At 43.0% G+C, this 17,770-nt stretch overlaps 1 protein-coding gene across 1 annotated transcript in view; it reads left to right on the forward strand.

The window, feature by feature from the left end:
* Nucleotides 1–17,770, forward strand: part of mmp16a (matrix metallopeptidase 16a (membrane-inserted)) — a gene marked incomplete at its 5' end in the record, with an annotated part of 212,252 nt that overhangs the window by 80,646 nt on the left and 113,836 nt on the right. Inside the window, one exon of the mRNA XM_083655479.1 lies at nt 14,755–15,059. Within this exon, the coding sequence (XP_083511605.1) occupies nt 14,755–15,059 (305 nt within the window). The remainder of the gene's footprint in view (nt 1–14,754; nt 15,060–17,770) is intronic.

Here is a 17,770-nt window from a genome sequence, read left to right on the forward strand (position 1 = left end):
ATTGCAGCATTTATGAACTGGGTGGCTGTGATCTGATTATCACCTTACATTATGCTCCTAAATTGAAACAGTTAGGAGCACATTTAAGGACACAATGATTAATCTCTGATACATTACAATTTAGTTTAATTCAATTAAAGTAGGCTAACATTCTCATGATGCACTATGAATGTCTTACCAGATAAGAATGACTCGACAACCATTTATTTAGTCATCGTAGTTTGCCTAACATTATGTAATGGTGGACGAATGGTGATTGTGGACGTTCATGTTACTGTGTGATTAGTGACATATCCCACAGTGTGCTGTTTAATGATAGTCTCACTGTGCACTGCAGACAGTGAAAAATCGTAGCAGATAGCTGCTCTTAGATGGTCTAACATTAACAGACAGCATAGTCATATTGTCAACAACACATTTTACCGTTCTTGAATTACATGTTGGTAACGTTAGTAATCCCAGAATTGGCTTGATAGTTAGCTAGCATCCCACTAGCGATTCTAACATTAGACGCTAATATGTCATTGTAATGCCAGCCAACCTAACGTTAGTCAGAACTCGTCTGCTAAAGCCGTAGCTTTGTCTCCCGCGTACAAAACCACCATCTGACACATTTTAATTCCATCTGTTTGTGACTCCGATTCCGGTACGAGTGAGTCTGGCCGCACACCAGTAATCACCTGGATGGCTGGCTGCGGACTGTCCTGTGTTCTACTAGCGATAAGGACGATACGACTTCCAGTCGGATTTTCAAAGTAAAACAATTCGGCCCAAGTCTAAAGCACTCAGAAGCAATTGAAAACGTCTTATTTTTGTATTTCCCCTGTCTTTCTATGTGAGAGATCTTGATCGACCGCGCTGCACGCTGGCACAAGAGCAGGGTGAGAGAGAGAGAGAGAGAGAGAGACGCTACAAGACGCTACAAATTCCAGGCCTCACCAGTGCGTGTTATGAAAATATTTATACTAGGGGTGCAGTGTTTCCCACAGGATTTGGAATATTTGTGGTGGGGGACCGCAGACCCCCTAGGGGGGTGCGGGGGCGTGCCCCCCCGCGAGATGTTTTTTAAACATTTTAAAGTAAAATGCATGAATTTGGTGTACTTTGAGAAAGCTTAAGAGCAAAATTAAAAGGCTAGATCTATGAAGAACATGTCATCATTACTGTGCTGTGGGTTTACAATGACAAACTAAATTTCTCCCTATAGGTCAGGGATACTCAACTTGCTTTGCCACTTTCGTGAAATGATAGAAGGCGAGGGGCCAGTTAATAAACAAACAATATACATTTTTCTGTAGCGGATTGTAGGTTTTTGGGGTGTCAGCCGGAGTTTAGGCTGACAATGACAGATGACAATTTTCTGTTTCTGTATGTATCACTGCTACTGTTATCTGTATGCTGCAGCTTGAGCTTGTTGTCCACAACAAGTTTCTCCTAAGGGAGACCAAATAAAATAATCAATCAATCAATCAATCAATCAATCAATGTTGTGCACACCGGATAGTTAGTTAGGTTAAGTGAGTTAGGTTAAGTACATACATAAGTGCCTGGGTAGCGAGCAGATGGCGGTATTTGACAATTTAGCAGCTAAATCATAGATTATTGAAAGATATTCCATATTCCAGACTGAAATGCTATAACAGAAGTATTGGCCAGAATGACATGAACATTTATTGGACACTTATTCAGCGGGTATCTTGCATGTTGCGTTCAGGTGCACTGTAAAAAAAAAATAAAAAAAAAATTGGTCAACATCTTTTTGTGGCGGTCAAAATCCTTTTGTGGCGGCCCGCCACAAATTCCTTTATGTATGGGAAACACTGGGGTGCACCGATCACGTTTTTTGCCACCGATCACCGATTGCCGATCGCCTATGGGAAATATCTGCCCAACCGATCATCGACCGATTACCGATCACCGATCACGATATATAAACTCCTTAAAAAAAGTTTGGAAACATTATTTCGGTCGATTATTTCTCCCCTTTAATAATACCAATTGGCATTGTATTTTATATCGTTGGAAAGCCTGATTAGTGATAGGGCTTTTCTTTTATTTAAAAAAAGTGTTAGGGTTAGGGTTAGGCTTTTTTTTTTTTTTTGTATATAAAAAAATATCGGCAATCAGCCGAAATATCGGCAATCAGCCGATCGCATATTTGAGGTAAAAATCGGCCGATACAGATTGCTTGCTGCTATAAACACTTAACACTGTGTATCTGGTTGTTGTGCATACATGTATGTTACATCTCCAATGTCTGTGATGTCCATATTAAATAAACTCAACCTTAAACTTAACCTTAACAGCTTTCTTTTAAGGGCACCGTGGCCAGGGAACATTATGGCCAAACTGCGGAGCATTCCACGGCGCTGTCCATTTGACCGTGGTATAATTGTCTGGCATGCCCCTCGTGGCACTTGGTGCCCTACTCACAGCGAATGATGCGCGTGTGCCTAGTGTCGGCACTGACGTACGTGTTAGTCGACCATGTGTTCAGGTGCAACTTTGTGGCCCCGACACAGGTGACGTGAGGCGACGCAACAGTCAGCCTTCATTGCCGCTAGCCTAGTTCTTTGATGTCGGTTTGTTGTGTCTGGGCTTCAACTTGCATCTGGATGAGAATATCCTGGCAGCCACTAAGCAATACAGTATGTTACATCTGCGCACACACACACACACACACACACACACACACACACACACACACACACACACACACACGCGCACACACACACACACACACACACACAGACAGACACACACACACACACACACACACAGACGCAAACATACACACAGACATACAGACACACACACACACACACACACACACACAGACAGACGCAAACATACACACACACACACACACACACACACACAGATGCGTGTGCACACAGAGCTCTGGGACATAAGCAGCAGCGTTGGCATTTTCATTAAGAATGGCATTCCTGGCAGACAGAAAGAGACCGAGCAGCCCGCTGTCCCCGTCTGCATCTCTCTCTCACACTTTTCTCATCTCCCTCTCTCCCCTTCATCAGCCCTTTCATCCTCCTCCTGTCCGCCTATTTCTGTGTCACAGTCTATTCGGACCCCGTGGAGTTTGTTAATAACTTTAAAGCTCCCTATGTCATATGTTTCTGAGTCATGCACTGACAACGTTAATAAGCAACACAGTTTTTTTTTTTTTTTTTTACAAATAACTTAATTTTGTGCGTAAGTTCAAAAAGTTAAGTAGTTGCTAAAATGGAACGATGACATATGACTCAATGGAACGCGATAGTCATACGTAATGACAATTTGATTCTGAGTGAGGACAAGCTGGCATGTTAACTAGCTAGCTAGCTATGTTAGCTAACTCTGCTGGCTGTAACCACGTTCGTACGGCTCAAAACGCCACTGAATGATCAAAATATTAGCTTTCAGCTTTGAAATCTGTTGTTCGGTTGTTAATAATAAAGCAATAACGCGGCTATTCCTTGCAGCTAAGCTACGGAAGAATACTGTATCCGATTTCATTTTTTCCAGGTGTATCTCCTTGGTGTATATAGCACAGAATCAGATGAGGTGCGGCTATATAGAATGTTTGAAATAGAACACCAACCGTTAAACACCAACCGCTGCTAAACAGGTAAAAAAAGAAGAAAGAAAGAGTGGAGGTCAGCTTCAAGCCAAGCTGCAACCAAGCCCCATAACACATTACACATGACAACAAAAGAAGACGAAAAACGAGGCGGAGACATCATGTTCGTCATCAGCTTCATCCCGACGGAACGTAACAAAAATGGGAAAAGTGTGTGCCAGCACCTTCTATTCACCAGAGATCCCATCCCCAACTTCATAATTCACAAGCATATCCTCTGACATCCAGCTACATAAATAATAACGTATAGGACCACGTGCTGCGGTTACACAATTTCTCTGTTGAGTGAGCGAGGTTACTGGCCCAGATTCTATAATATTTTTTATATACTGTACTGTCACTTGCCCCCGGCCCCATGTTTTATGGGATAATCCTTAAGAACCAGGCTTTTTATATATATATATATATATATATATATATTCTGCCTTGAGGATAAATGTATAAAGCAGTATTACAGAGAAGCTGAATATAATCTGGTGGATCAGTGACCGTAAACTGATGTCAGCTGAAAGCTTCATCTCCAAAAAGTTAAACTATTCAGAAAATAAAGACATTTTGCTTATTTATTTTTATAAAATGCTGGGTTTGGAAGTGGTTTCACGAGTGCTAGTTTCATAAAACCTGGTAAACCCATAATGGACTGGATGAAGCTTCAAATCGAGTGAAAATGTTAACAGCGACGGTGGCAATATGAAAGCAAGAAAATGAGCAGGGTCGGTGAGTGGAGAAGTGGAGGGGTGAAAGGGAGGAGCAGAGGGAGGGAAGGTGGTGGAGGAAAAGCAGCTGTGGAGAGAAAGAGATGAGAGGGGCGGAGAGGAAGAAACCTCAGTGGAGAAGTGGAGGGTGTTCTCTGACAGATTAGGGTTATGTAATAGGATATGGGCGTTTTGTGTGTGTGTGTGTGTGTGTGTGTGTGTGTGTGTGTGTGTGTGTGTGTGTGTGTGTGTGTTCATGTGAGTGCCTGTGTGTGTGTGTGTGTGTGTGTGTGTGTGTGTGTGTGTTGTGTTCATATGTACATGTGCGCCTGGCCTCCAGTCACCCATCAGATGTGCCTACAGCTGCTCATTTTATCTCAGTGCAATGGAGACAGTTTGAAAAAATAACACTATGGTCTAAATATGTTTATAATGTCATAAAGGGTCTAGTATGTGTAGCTTTTTAACATCAATAAATCATTACAACATTAATTCTGACATAGTATTGTAACTACACAGGAAAAACAACACCACCTAGCTGAGATGATTGGCTAGTCTCTTAAAACAGACTGTCTCATCTACATCCGGTAGGGGTGTCACGATACACTCAGTTCACGATACGATACGTATCACGATACTGGGTTCACGATAACGATACGATACGATACGATTTTAACAATATTTTTTTAAACTTGAATAATGACAATATATGACTGGAAAAGTAGTATTTTATTTGAAATGCACAAATACAAAACATGCTGTTGTGGGAAATTGTTATTACAATAACAACTAGAAAAAACATGAGATTGGAGATAAGGCTTATCTTGAAATAGAATGAGTTACACCGTCACTTAGATTTACTTTGAACTAAAAGGTTTCTCAGCAGTATAAATTCTCATTATGCATCTTCAGTTTTTCTTCAAACTCAAACAACAAGACTTTTCTTAATCTATTTTTTATGCATCTTCAGTTTTTCCTGTCAAGTAAACAGTTTTGCCAGAAACTCAATTGAATGGTTTCTCTCCTGTATAACTTCTCATGTGTCTCTTCAGAGACTTGTTCAACTGAACTACTTTCCACACATTGAACTTCAACAAACAAAGACGTTTCTTAGTCTATTTTTTGGAGGAAAAAAAAAAAAAAAAAAAAAAAAAATTTTTGCGATATGAGATTTCATCTCAACGATACATATCGTGACGTTTTACTATCGCGAAATTTCGTGGGACGATATATTGTGACACCCCTAACATCCGGCGAATGCAGCTATACAGTCTGTACGTTACACCCCCAGAACATGCACAAGGAAGTTGGGAAAAAAACCTTCAGACTGGAAGGAAGTTCGACGGAATCCGACCAATCACGACACGTGTGTCCACGGAAAAAAATTCTGATTGGACTAATGAGCGGAAGACCCGCCTTAAAAAAATTCTGATTGGACTAATGAGCAGAAGACCCGCCTTTCTACTTCCCATTCCGGTTGGTGCATGATTCTCCCCCACGAAGTACAGACGGTATGGCGGAAGCATTTGAAAATTGCGGAAGCCAACTCGTCTGTTCTAAGAGACTAATGATTGGCAGTCTCTACTAGCCTCTGCACTGCATTTTACTTGATGTGCACCGGCAGGACATCTGCTGCGTTACAGCCCATGCATCACAGTCTTTAACAGTTTTTGAATTTGCATGGAGATTCATTGTCTGGACGCAAGCCTGTCCACCGCCAGTTAATTGGGACAGATACTGTCCAACCTACCCGATTGAGTGGTTGGTGAATGTACTAAGAGGGACAAACTTACTTATGAGACGCAATTACAGAGTATGACAACTACCAAAACGGCAGCATCAGTAAATTAATTCTGATAGCAAGCTGCATTTACTGTAGCGAAGAATTACAAAAGGAACAATCAGAATGTTTAAAAACGTTATTAAGAATCAAGGGTAGGGGGGCACGGTGGCTCAGTGGTAGCACTATCGCCTCACAGCAAGAAGGTCCTGGGGGTATGTCCTCATCCCCATGTCCTCAGTGCCTATACTGCCTAGGGGGGCTAGCTTGTCAAAAGGGCCTTTCTGTGTGGAGTTTGCATGTTCTGCCTGTGCTCCCCTGGGGTTACCTCCAGATAAGAACCCCTGCTAAAAATGTGCAAAAAAAGGGAAAAATAATCAAGGGTAGGTTTGTCCTGCCTACATCGACCATCCAATGATGTTGCACAGAATCTTTCCGAACTAACTGCCATTGGATACGTTTGCGGCCAGACCCCTAGGAAACCTAGTCTTTTTTAGAAACACGAAATGCTACATGGAGTACCTTTAAGGTCATGCATAGACTGCCTTGGAGAAGTTGGAGTTGAAGTGCAAACATTTGCAAGTTTAAGGACCTCTAACTGTATTTATTCTTCTGCAAAGGATGTTGGTGTTGGGGCGTGCTAGTGGCTCAGTCTGCTAGCATGAAACTGTGACGTCCAACTTAGGGTCTTTGTCGCATGTCGTCACTTTCCCCAAAGATCTTCCTGCCTCTGTCTACTTTCAACTATCTAATAAAACACAAACGTGGTCAAAACATCTGTTAGACAAAGAGGGTTGGTAATGCATTTGGAATGTAAAATAAATGCATATCCCCTAGGCATAATGCTAGTTTCCATGTAGCCCCATGCTAGCTGTGGGAAGGCAGTAATTAGTTCGGCTTCCCTACTGTTCTCCCTGCATGAAGATACCATTATAGCACATGAGTTGCATCCGGAATCATTATCACCACACGACATGCACTTTAATAGCCAATATGGCTTTAAAGTAGGCTACGATTCATTCATTTGTCTTCTCCACACGCGTGTTTCTCTGTACATCTGTCTTGCTCTAAAAATAAGACACATACGGTGACTTAATGGAATCAAAGGAAAATGTCTTTCAAGTCAAATATTTATATTATTTATTCCTCAAGTGGAGTGGTCACAGCTGTTAGTAAGGCCATTCATTTAACCCCAGACAGGAAAGGACAAGGACACATATTCACAGAGAACACTGGACTGCTGTGCTACAATGTTTCCTCTCAGTTTTAGTCTCAGAAAAGGCATTTGTACTTTGGCAGACATATGTCTATATATAGCCGCTTTCACACCTAGTCATAGCGCCGGATTACCCTCCAACCCGCCTCCACCTGAAAGCGTAGCAGCGGCAACACGGAACGGTGGGAATGGTCACCTCATTCATAAAATAAATACAGGGGAAACCACCTCATGCAGCAAGAAAGGCATAAGTGAAAGTAAAAAAAAAGTAGCCTATACAATCATGACTGCAGGGGCGCCAGGAGGAATGCTCCGTGCCTAGTAAGTAGGTTAGGCTTTATGCTCAAACGATGTTGACATTAGTAGGTACAATTAACGGATATAATAATAAGCTTCAGAGGATGTATAGCTGGCTGTGGCGAGTTGGTCTGAGGATATTCCCTCTGGAAACCAGCTCCAGAACTGCAATCTGTCTAGCTAGCCAGTTGTGCGTTCCCTTACAAAAACTACTAAAGTTATAGTAGTCATGTGAAATATAGCCTATACTATTCCCCCGACGAACGTTATGCAGACTGCAGCTGTTTGATATGTGGGCGTCGTCTTTCAGAACGGACGCTAATTAGGCTACTACAGGACATGGGAATAATTTGCTTTACAAAAAACTGGAACCAAAAGATAAGAATTAGCCTTGTACCTAATAGGCTACATGATGGTGCATCTGTGATCCATAAAGTCGATCAGATGAATATTGAAAACCTTGTTACCATGCTGCATGTGGACAACACTTTCGTGTTTTATCACTTTGATCCTTAACGACCGCAGCACGTTGGCTGGCGTACATCGGCGACGTTTGGTTGTTGAATGAATTCGTTCATCATACAGTAGCCTAGGCTACACTAACCTATGAAAATATTAATTTGGGCTACTAGAGGAGCTGGGTGGAAATGCCTCCCCTCGCCTCATTTCAATCCGGGAGGGGTGGATGTCACTTGAAAGCACACCCCAGGACGGGAATGTGGCGGTGCTGCTTGGCTCTGTGTGAAAGCAATTTCTGTGTCGAGGCTGCCGGCTTTGCGGGCCTTCTGAACTGCAATATTGCGCGATCTGTGTGTGAAAGCGGCTTATGTCTGACCCTCTCTAGGTCAGACATAAGACCCTCTCTAGGTCAGACATAAGACCCTCTCTAGGTCAGACATATGACCCTCTCTAGGTCAGACATATGACCCTCTCTAGGTCAGACATAAGACCCTCTCTAGGTCAGACATAAGACCCTCTCTAGGTCAGACATATGACCCTCTCTAGGTCAGACATATGACCCTCTCTAGGTCAGACATAAGACCCTCTCTAGGTCAGACATAAGACCCTCTCTAGGTCAGACATATGACCCTGTCTAGGTCAGACATAAGACCCTCTCTAGGTCAGACATATGACCCTCTCTAGGTCAGACATAAGACCCTCTCTAGGTCAGACATATGACCCTCTCTAGGTCAGACATAAGACCCTCTCTAGGTCAGACATATGACCCTCTCTAGGTCAGACATAAGACCCTCTCTAGGTCAGACATATGACCCTCTCTAGGTCAGACATATGACCCTCTGTGTCAGACTATGACACTCTCTGGGTCAGACTATGGCTACGTTTACATGGACAGTTTCAATCCTCTTTAACTCAGAATTCGATCCCAATCCTCTTCAAATTTATCTTGTAAACACCTAAAGCAGAATGAAAACGGCCAATTCGATGTGAAGTCAAATTCGATGTAATGGGGTGGTGTAGTTCGTTTCTCAATGCGATTGAAGTATTTTTCTATACATGTGAACGCTCTTTCCTCTGCGATCCTCTCTAACTCACTGCGGTCTTTCTGCGCATGCCCGTTGTCAGCTCTCCCTCTCAAGGAAGAGCTCTGTCACACTTCAGGAAGGGAGGGGGAATCACATGGATACGTCAAACGCGTCAAACCGCGTCAGACACACCCGGCCCCAGCAGCTGGCGAAACATGGCCGCTTCCAGAGTGGCTGTTGACAGTTTCAAATGATGACAAATCAACCACTTTTGCAATTTGCAATACATGTCCTGCAAGGTTTCTGAGATTAGAGGAAAGTCTGAGCTGGCGTTACGTTAAACCAAACGTGGGGAGGAGGCAGCGGATTTGTTTGGCGTTAACGTTAGCTGTTGTGGTGGCTATGGCTAACTTTAGCTAGCTAGTTGTGGCTACCTTCAACAGGCAGCGCTCCACAAGCTTGTGGTGACGCTAACGTTACATGCAAGCTAACGTGAAGCTAGCTGCGGGGCAGTCATGATCTATAACGAAACGAATGCGCACATTTACATAAAAGTCAACATCACAGTGTCTTTTCTTTAATCTAGAGGCATCATTTTTCAGTCAAAAGTGAAACGGGCATGCGCAGAAAGACCGCAGTGAGTTAGAGAGGATTGAGATTGGATACTATTTTCTCTTGTAAACTCGCAGGAAATAACGATCAATGCGAATGATTTGATTCGAATGATTTGATTTCGAATTAAAAGGCCTCATGTAACCGTAGCCAATGACACTCTCTGTGTCAGACTATGACGCTCTCTGTGTCAGACTATGAGACACTCTGGGTCAGACATATGACCCTCTCTAGGTCAGACATATGACCCTCTCTAGGTCAGACATATGACCCTCTCTAGGTCAGCCGATGCCGGTTCAAAATAAGCATTTCCTGAGCTGGCTTGTGTTTATCGCGATTGTCCTTTATGCATCTCTCTCTGCTCTATAAGCACTCAGATAGACAAAAGGCTCATTTGGTGTCGCCTCCGTAAGTGGCCTCAATCAGACAGAGATAACAACCGGACATCTCGCTCACACTAATTCCACTTCAAGACGTTCAATATTATGGCTGTCATTTAATGGTTTTTCCTCTGCACTCAGGACAATTGAGGACGCACAGAATCTTTTATTTACCACAATTCATATCACAAACAAATCTAATCACAGACAACAACAAGCCATCAAAATGTGCCCGTCACTGCCCTCAACTCGATTATGACAGGACCAGTCGATTCCCTGCTGTGACATTGTTGTATTTTGAGCAAAGCTGTGACAAGAAGATTTGGGCTTGGCAAAGAGGGCTGAATGTTATCACAGGCCTTCTAGCTCTATGTCCATCACACATTTACAGATAGTGGGATAAAAGCATTTTGTCTGCTCACCGCCACAATAGGGCCTGATTTGAGGGCAATGGACAGAGAGCTTGGTCTAAATGGTCCAATGACGGCACAAGGCAGTCTCAAAAAATGTGTGAAATGTGAATATTTTCCCCTATGAAAAGATTATGTGACAAGTGACAACAGTACTCCGACATGCCATTTTCAAGTTCATGTTAAGTTAGTTTAGGCAGGTATATCAACTTTTGTTGAGGTTAAGGGTATTGCTCATGATTAAATAAGACAAAAATTAAAACACTAAAAATTATTTGCATGAGTTGACAACTGAAGCCAAGGCCAATGTGTATGCCTTGCCACTGTGCTATTTCACTGTCAAACTACTGCCTGCTTGTAGTCATATTGCCTCCATGTAATCCTTTCGTGGTGAGGAGAAATGTATTTATTTTTCGTGGTGAGGAGAAATGTATTTATCTTTCATGGTGAGGAGAAATGTAGTTAACTTTTGTGGTGAGGAGAAATGTATTTATCTTTCGTGGTGAGGAGAAATGTATTTATCTTTCGTGGTGAGGAGAAATGTATTTATCTTTCGTGGTGAGGATAAATGTATTTATCTTTCATGGTGAGGAGAAATGTAGTTAACTTTCGTGGTGAGGAGAAATGTATTTATCTTTTGTGGTAAGGAGAAATGTATTTATCTTTTGTGGTGAGGAGAAATGTATTTATCTTTCGTGGTGAGGAGAAATGTAGTTAACTTTCGTGGTGAGGAGAAATGTATTTATCTTTCGTGGTGAGGAGAAATGTATTTATCTTTCATGGTGAGGAGAAATGTATTTATCTTTCATGGTGAGGAGAAATGTATTTATCTTTCATGGTGAGGAGAAATGTAGTTAACTTTCGTGGTGAGGAGAAATGTATTTATCTTTCGTGGTGAGGAGAAATGTATTCATCTTTCATGGTGAGGAGAAATGTATTTATCTTTCGTGGTGAGAAGAAATCTTTTTTTCTTTCGTGGTGAGGAGAAATGTATTTATCTTTCATGGTGAGGAGAAAGATAAATATCTTTTATCTTTCGTGGTGAGGAAAAAAACGTATTTATCTTTCGTGGTGAGGAGAAATGTATTTATCTCACTTTTTGCGCATGGAGCACACCATTAACACATTAAGTGCCATAGACGACCTAACTCGTCTTACATAATCCAGCGCTTAAGTGCCAAGGACGGACTAACTCGTCTTACATAAAGATTTTTTTTTTTTGACGGTGGGACATCAATCAACCCCTTTTACATCTTTGAGATAACTATTTGGAGCAAGAGCATGTGTGTAATCTATTTTACCGACCACTAAGTGGCGACAGAGACCGAGAGAAGCCACAGCCATGGGACCCAAAAGCCACGGGACCAAAAGCAGCCGCCTCTTCGATGGCGATTTTACAGTCAGAAGCCCGAGACACACACACAGAACGGACAGAGATCCCTTCCCCCCAGAGCCGCGCAGCAACGCGCGAACACACACACACACACACACACACACACACACACACACCGCGGTAGCAAGCCATTCAAGGAAATGGCGACGCGATTTTACAGTAATCCATTCAAGACTTGTCTTGCCTGAGAGCGGCCGCGCACCGGCAGCAGCACACAGAGAGCGGAGAGCGATTTGCAAAATAGATCATAGGTGAAACACACTTTGAAACACCTCAGAAAGGCCAGAATCAACATCTGCCCATCGCCCACGCATTCCCCGGCCCATCTTGACTCGCACAAGGAGCGTCCGCACGCAGGCAAGCAGGCAGGCAGGCACACAGGCAGGCAGCAGCAAAAGCGCTTCTGACACGCCCGCTGTACAGCCAGGAGGAAGGAGGAGAAGACACACGGAGGGAGGAGTTTGAATGAGAGGGGTGTTTCCTGTTGTTATGGAGGAAATTACTGTTCAAAACTATTGTTTAGAATGTCTGACGGTCTTACTGATGCCAAAAATGAATGGTTAAAGTGACTGTTTCACAAAAAGCCATTTATCTCTGAATAAATTTCCAGACGCTGAAACCATGCTGTACTCAACGGCTAATATCTACATAACTACTAACTCTGCAAACTAACTCTTTTAGACAGAGAAAGCACACATTCTATTAGTTATTTTTAGATAATTGCTGTTCATGAATTCTTAACAGAAAATAATCCTCGGCTGTTCTAAAATGAGCCAGAATCGTCAAAAACACCCCTGGCACAACTTACCTACAGGAATGAAAACATGGCTGGCATTCAATGTGTTAACATTTTAGGACATTTGCATTTGAAGTGCTCGTTTCATGAAATGCCATGAGGCCAGGCTGGATGACAGCATGAGGCCAGGCTGGATGACAGCATGAGGCCAGGCTGGATGACAGCATTTAAAGCAATATGTTGTTTAAAATCACTGGAAGCAGGTATTCCAATGTAGGTATTCAATAGAGTTTCTAATGTTTTGATTTTAGAGCCTTAAAGGGATAGTTCAGATTTTTAATTTGGGGTTGTATGAGGTACTTGCCGACAGTCAGTGTATTACATGCAGTAGAATGCAGCTGGCGCAGTCCCAGTTTGAAGAAATGGAGGTCAGCGTTCAATCAATGGGTTAGGGAAGTACTTTCTATGATTTCACTCGAGTTGAGGTCGAAGTAACTCCCGAGATAAATATATCAGAACCCTCCCTTGATAAAAAAAATTCTTACACCATTACATATGCGCAAGATAGCCAGATGGATTAATTGATATATGTTTAATGTTCTTATACTAACGCCTAAGTAATGTGCTATACATGTACAGTATGTCTATAATTGCTGTAACCATACCATCATTCTTGTTGTTGTTTTTTGTTTTGTTTTTGTCTTTACTCTACTGATTCCTTGGGTTGGGGGGTCTTTGCTTGTAAACTGAAAAGCTATAAATGAAGTGTTGAAAAGAAAAAGAAATGCTTCCAAACTGCTCATGTTGCATAGTCCAAGTCTCCACAAGCCCTGAGATGCCAAGTTAACTTGAAAAAATGTCATTTACACCATGATTTAGCTGAAATCTTCAATGTAGCCATGTGCAGTTCACACCACTTCTTGGAGCACCTGGTTACAGTGCAGATTCAAGTGTCTGAGTTAGATGAGGCAAACTTTACTTGCAGTGTCTGTCCATCCCGGGAGTGAACCCAACTTTTGCAGAGTAAGAGATAGATATTTTCTAACAGATTAAAGCGGAGAGAGGTTTTCCTGATTGGCCAAAGCCAAACTGGGGCTCTCGGCACGCAGTGGGCTGTTGATAATCCTTAATTAGAAAATAAATTCCGGAGGCAGGAAATTGTTCCGTCCTCTCCACACCTGCAGCAACTCAAAGCTGGCAGGGGAGGACTCAGCTGTTTTCTGCTCACAAATCGCTCCATTTAGCTCTCTATTGGTGAACGGGATAAGCGTGAAATGTGAGAGTGCCTTTTTTTTTTTTTGCATAGCGCAATCATGTAGATTGACATGTTGCAGTATTCTCTTATTTTTCTCCTATGTTTACCACCTTATCTCCCGCCTCAGAGGCATTAGAGGCTACTTTACTTTTCTTCTTTCACTCCTCTTTAAGTAAAATTTTGGCAATTATGTTTTAAGACTTAAACAATGTATAGAAAACTGGAAAATCCTGCCTGTGTCCATGATTGGCCGAATACATTCAGTTAAGATGGTTTCGCTTCCCAGGTTCCTCTATCTGTATCAAAACCTTCCCATCTTCCTTACATCAGCTTTTTTCAAAGAACTGGACTCGATAATTCTGTCCTACATCTGGAATCATAAGAATCATAGAATTTGAAAATTCCCTTGCAAAAACCCAAGTCTGAAGGAGGGCTCGCCCTACCAGTGTTTAGGCACTACTACTGGGCTGCCAATGTTAGGGCTCTAATGTTTTGGGACAAGGGACTCACACTTCCCCATATTCTAGGCCCAATAAAACATTAAAAACTTTTCAAAACTGACCTTACACAGCAGATTACCCCTGCTCTAGTCATCAGCCTATCAGAACACCTTTAGCTTGTTGAAGCAACAGAGACCCACCAATGATAGGGAGGGAGGGAAAAATCAATAGGATGTTCGAGTTTTCATTAAAAGAAAGCACTGCTGGTATCCATACTGTTGCAAATGAATATTGTATCCGTTTCAAATGTTTAGTATTGATACTTAGCAATACTATCAATACTTTTGACAACACTAAGCCTAAGTGTGTGATACCCAGCCTAACTCCTGCTCCTCCTCCGGTGTCTCCACACACAGCATAAAGAACATAACGCCCAAGGTGGGCTCTGAGGAGACGCACGACGCCATCCGGCGGGCGTTCGACGTGTGGCAGAACGTGACGCCGCTGCGCTTCGAGGCCGTGCCCTACAGTGAGCTGGAGAGGAGCAAGAAGGACGTGGACATCACCATCATCTTTGCCTCGGGCTTCCACGGAGACAGCTCGCCCTTCGATGGTGAGGGTGGCTTCCTCGCCCACGCCTATTTCCCGGGCCCAGGGATAGGAGGCGACACGCACTTTGACTCAGACGAGCCGTGGACGCTGGGCAACCCCAACCATGATGGTAAGCCTAGCTCAGTACGTTCTTGAGATGTTATGGTGGTTCACATCATGTTTGTTCGGCACATTACTCTCAAAGGTAATGTTATTACTTTGGGGTACAGTAAAGTTACCACCAAACACTGATACAGAAGAACATTGTACAGGGTTTCCACTGGTCATGGGATTTCTGGAAAATCATGGAATTGTGAGAGGTCTATGCCAGACAGGGAAAGTCTGAATTTGAGGAATCCTCTAGACTAACTTTTTTTCTTCTCCCCTTTACAAATGGGTAACAGCAATACAGCAGGAAGTATTTTACAAATTGTTTCACACTTCATTGAGTTAGATGGTGGTTTTCATCTGTTTCCCAGCAAGCCCATCTGTAGTGGGCACCAGAGTGTTTAGCCCTATAAAAAGCCCTATAAAAAGAACATTAAGAAACTCGGAAGGGATTTTACATCATGGAAGCACTCCAGTTGAAAGTCATGGAAAAGTCATGGAACTTTACATCAGGGCTACTGTAACAGCCTACCACATCTAGATCTCCTCTCAATGAACTTCGTACATTTCATGTATTGGCAGAAAGACTGCTGTTAGGCAACTACTGTATGGTCGAACAAGCACACATTTTCAAAAGAAGAGGAACTGGGATGCTTCCCGGATAATGGCTGTGTGTCATCTTGATCATGTGATCTCACATTCTGTTTCACACTATGCATCTGTCTGGACTCCAATCTGTCCACAGTCATTTCAGTGGGTGGGAGTACTTGCCTTGCTCTCAGTCCTTCAGCGAATCAGCATCGGATCCAGTTGAATCCAAATCCACTCGGAAGAATGGCGAAAATGTATTTTCCACCGCTGGTGCATACTCTTGTTCTTGTTTAATTAGGCTATAGTTATTGGGCCTATTTCGGCAATAACTGCACTTACGGCTCTGTAAACTACAAACGTTAACGTTACTTACTGCTCATTGCTTCGGGAGCCGCCATTACTGTTTTGCCAGCAGTGTCCCTGATTGGCCTGTTATGTTGTCAACTATGAGGCAGGTCTCTGATTGGCCCATGGACTTTGTAATTTCTGAAAATGGCTGGAGGCCAGACGGATCGGCAGAACTAAACAGAATGTGAGTTCACGTGATCAGGATGGTTTACCAGGCTGCAATCTAAGGCTAAATTGATCTGTCAAGGCTTGTTCAACTCAAGCCTCTTTTTCTGAAAAACATCCAAGCGTGCGAACACACAACTCTCTCTAAATACATTACCCCCCCTATCCCAACCTCAAACCCATGTGCTAGCTGTGTACTGTACGTGCCCTCGGAGCTTGACGGCTTTTCAGGGTGTGTCTAAGCCTTTAGCAGGGGCCGTATGGCATCCTATTGTGCGTGTCGCATGTTGAGCGGCTCTGTTGGTCTTTAGTGTTGTATGTGTGTTTTTCTGTATGAGTGTGTGAGTCACCTGCAGCCAGTGGCCAGTCGGCTAAGCTCACAAGTTGACCGCTGAACCCTTCGCTGCCTTCGGCGCTCTCATCTGTGATGAAAGAGCCTGGTAACAACAGAGGCAAGATGGAGAAAGAGATGGCAGAAAAACAGAGTGAGAGACAGAAAGGAGAGAAGGGCTTGGAAAAAGTGAGAAAACGGGATGTAAATCTGGATGAAAGTGAGAAAAATCAAGGCAAATGAGTGTCAGCAGCGGGACAAAACATTTCTAAATGTGTCTTTGAGTTTAACATTCCTTATTGAAATCAAAGGGCATGGCTCACTACCAGCATGCGCTTAGTTGTGCAGAGATGCATAGCTTGAGAAAGAGGTGATGATAGTAACCACCTGATCTCGGGCTGGGCAATATAACAATACTATATCAATATTGTGATATGAGACCAGATATCATGTTGTTTTAAAGGCTGCATTACAGTAAAGTGATGTCATTTTCTGAACTTACCAGACTGCTCTAGCTGTTCTATTATTTGCCTTTACCGACTTAGGGCCTGTGTCCACCTAGCGTCTTTTGCTCAGGTCCAGCGTCTTTTTTCACTTGTTTCCAATGGGGGGGGAGCGTATGCGAGCGCACACGGACGTCTAGACAAAGTGCGCTGCACCCAGCGTCTATTTTCAGAGCGCTCCAGCGTTTTTGTGCGCCGGCTCCCAGCGCTCCCAGCTGAGAATAATTGAACTTTTCAGAAAGACGCTGGTGTCGGGTGCTCCTTTTCTGGCAACTAATCATATGGAGAAACTATCGCAACAGAGACAGAAAGGCTCAATTGTGGGAGCAGATTGGCTAGACACTTAATATTTCTGGTGAGTGTTGTGCTTACTGCTTTTAATAGCGTAGCCTACCTGTGTTGTTAGCTTGCTAGCTGTCAGCTATCAAGCTACTACCACACTGAACTAACGTTAGTTTGAGACTGCTTCCTTGTATATTGTGCGCTGGGATCAGCGCTCCCCAGCGCACTCCCAGCGTTTAACGTTGGAAAAAGACGCTAGGTGGACACAGGCCCATAGTCATTATATTCACATTACTGATGTTTATTTATCAAAAATCTCATTGTGTAAATATTTTGTCAAAGCAAAAATAGTACACTACAATTTACACTACAATATTGTCGCAATATCGATATTGAGGTATTTGGTCAAAAATATTGTGATTTTATTTTATTTTGTCCATATCGCCCAGCCCTTCATGTGTGTCTTTCTTTGAGACCAAGTATTCCTCGTTGCATTCCTCGTTGAAACCAAGG

This window comes from Poromitra crassiceps (genome assembly GCF_964638095.1).
Source record: "Poromitra crassiceps genome assembly, chromosome: 2".
In the NCBI taxonomy this organism is placed as follows: domain Eukaryota; kingdom Metazoa; phylum Chordata; class Actinopteri; order Beryciformes; family Melamphaidae; genus Poromitra; species Poromitra crassiceps.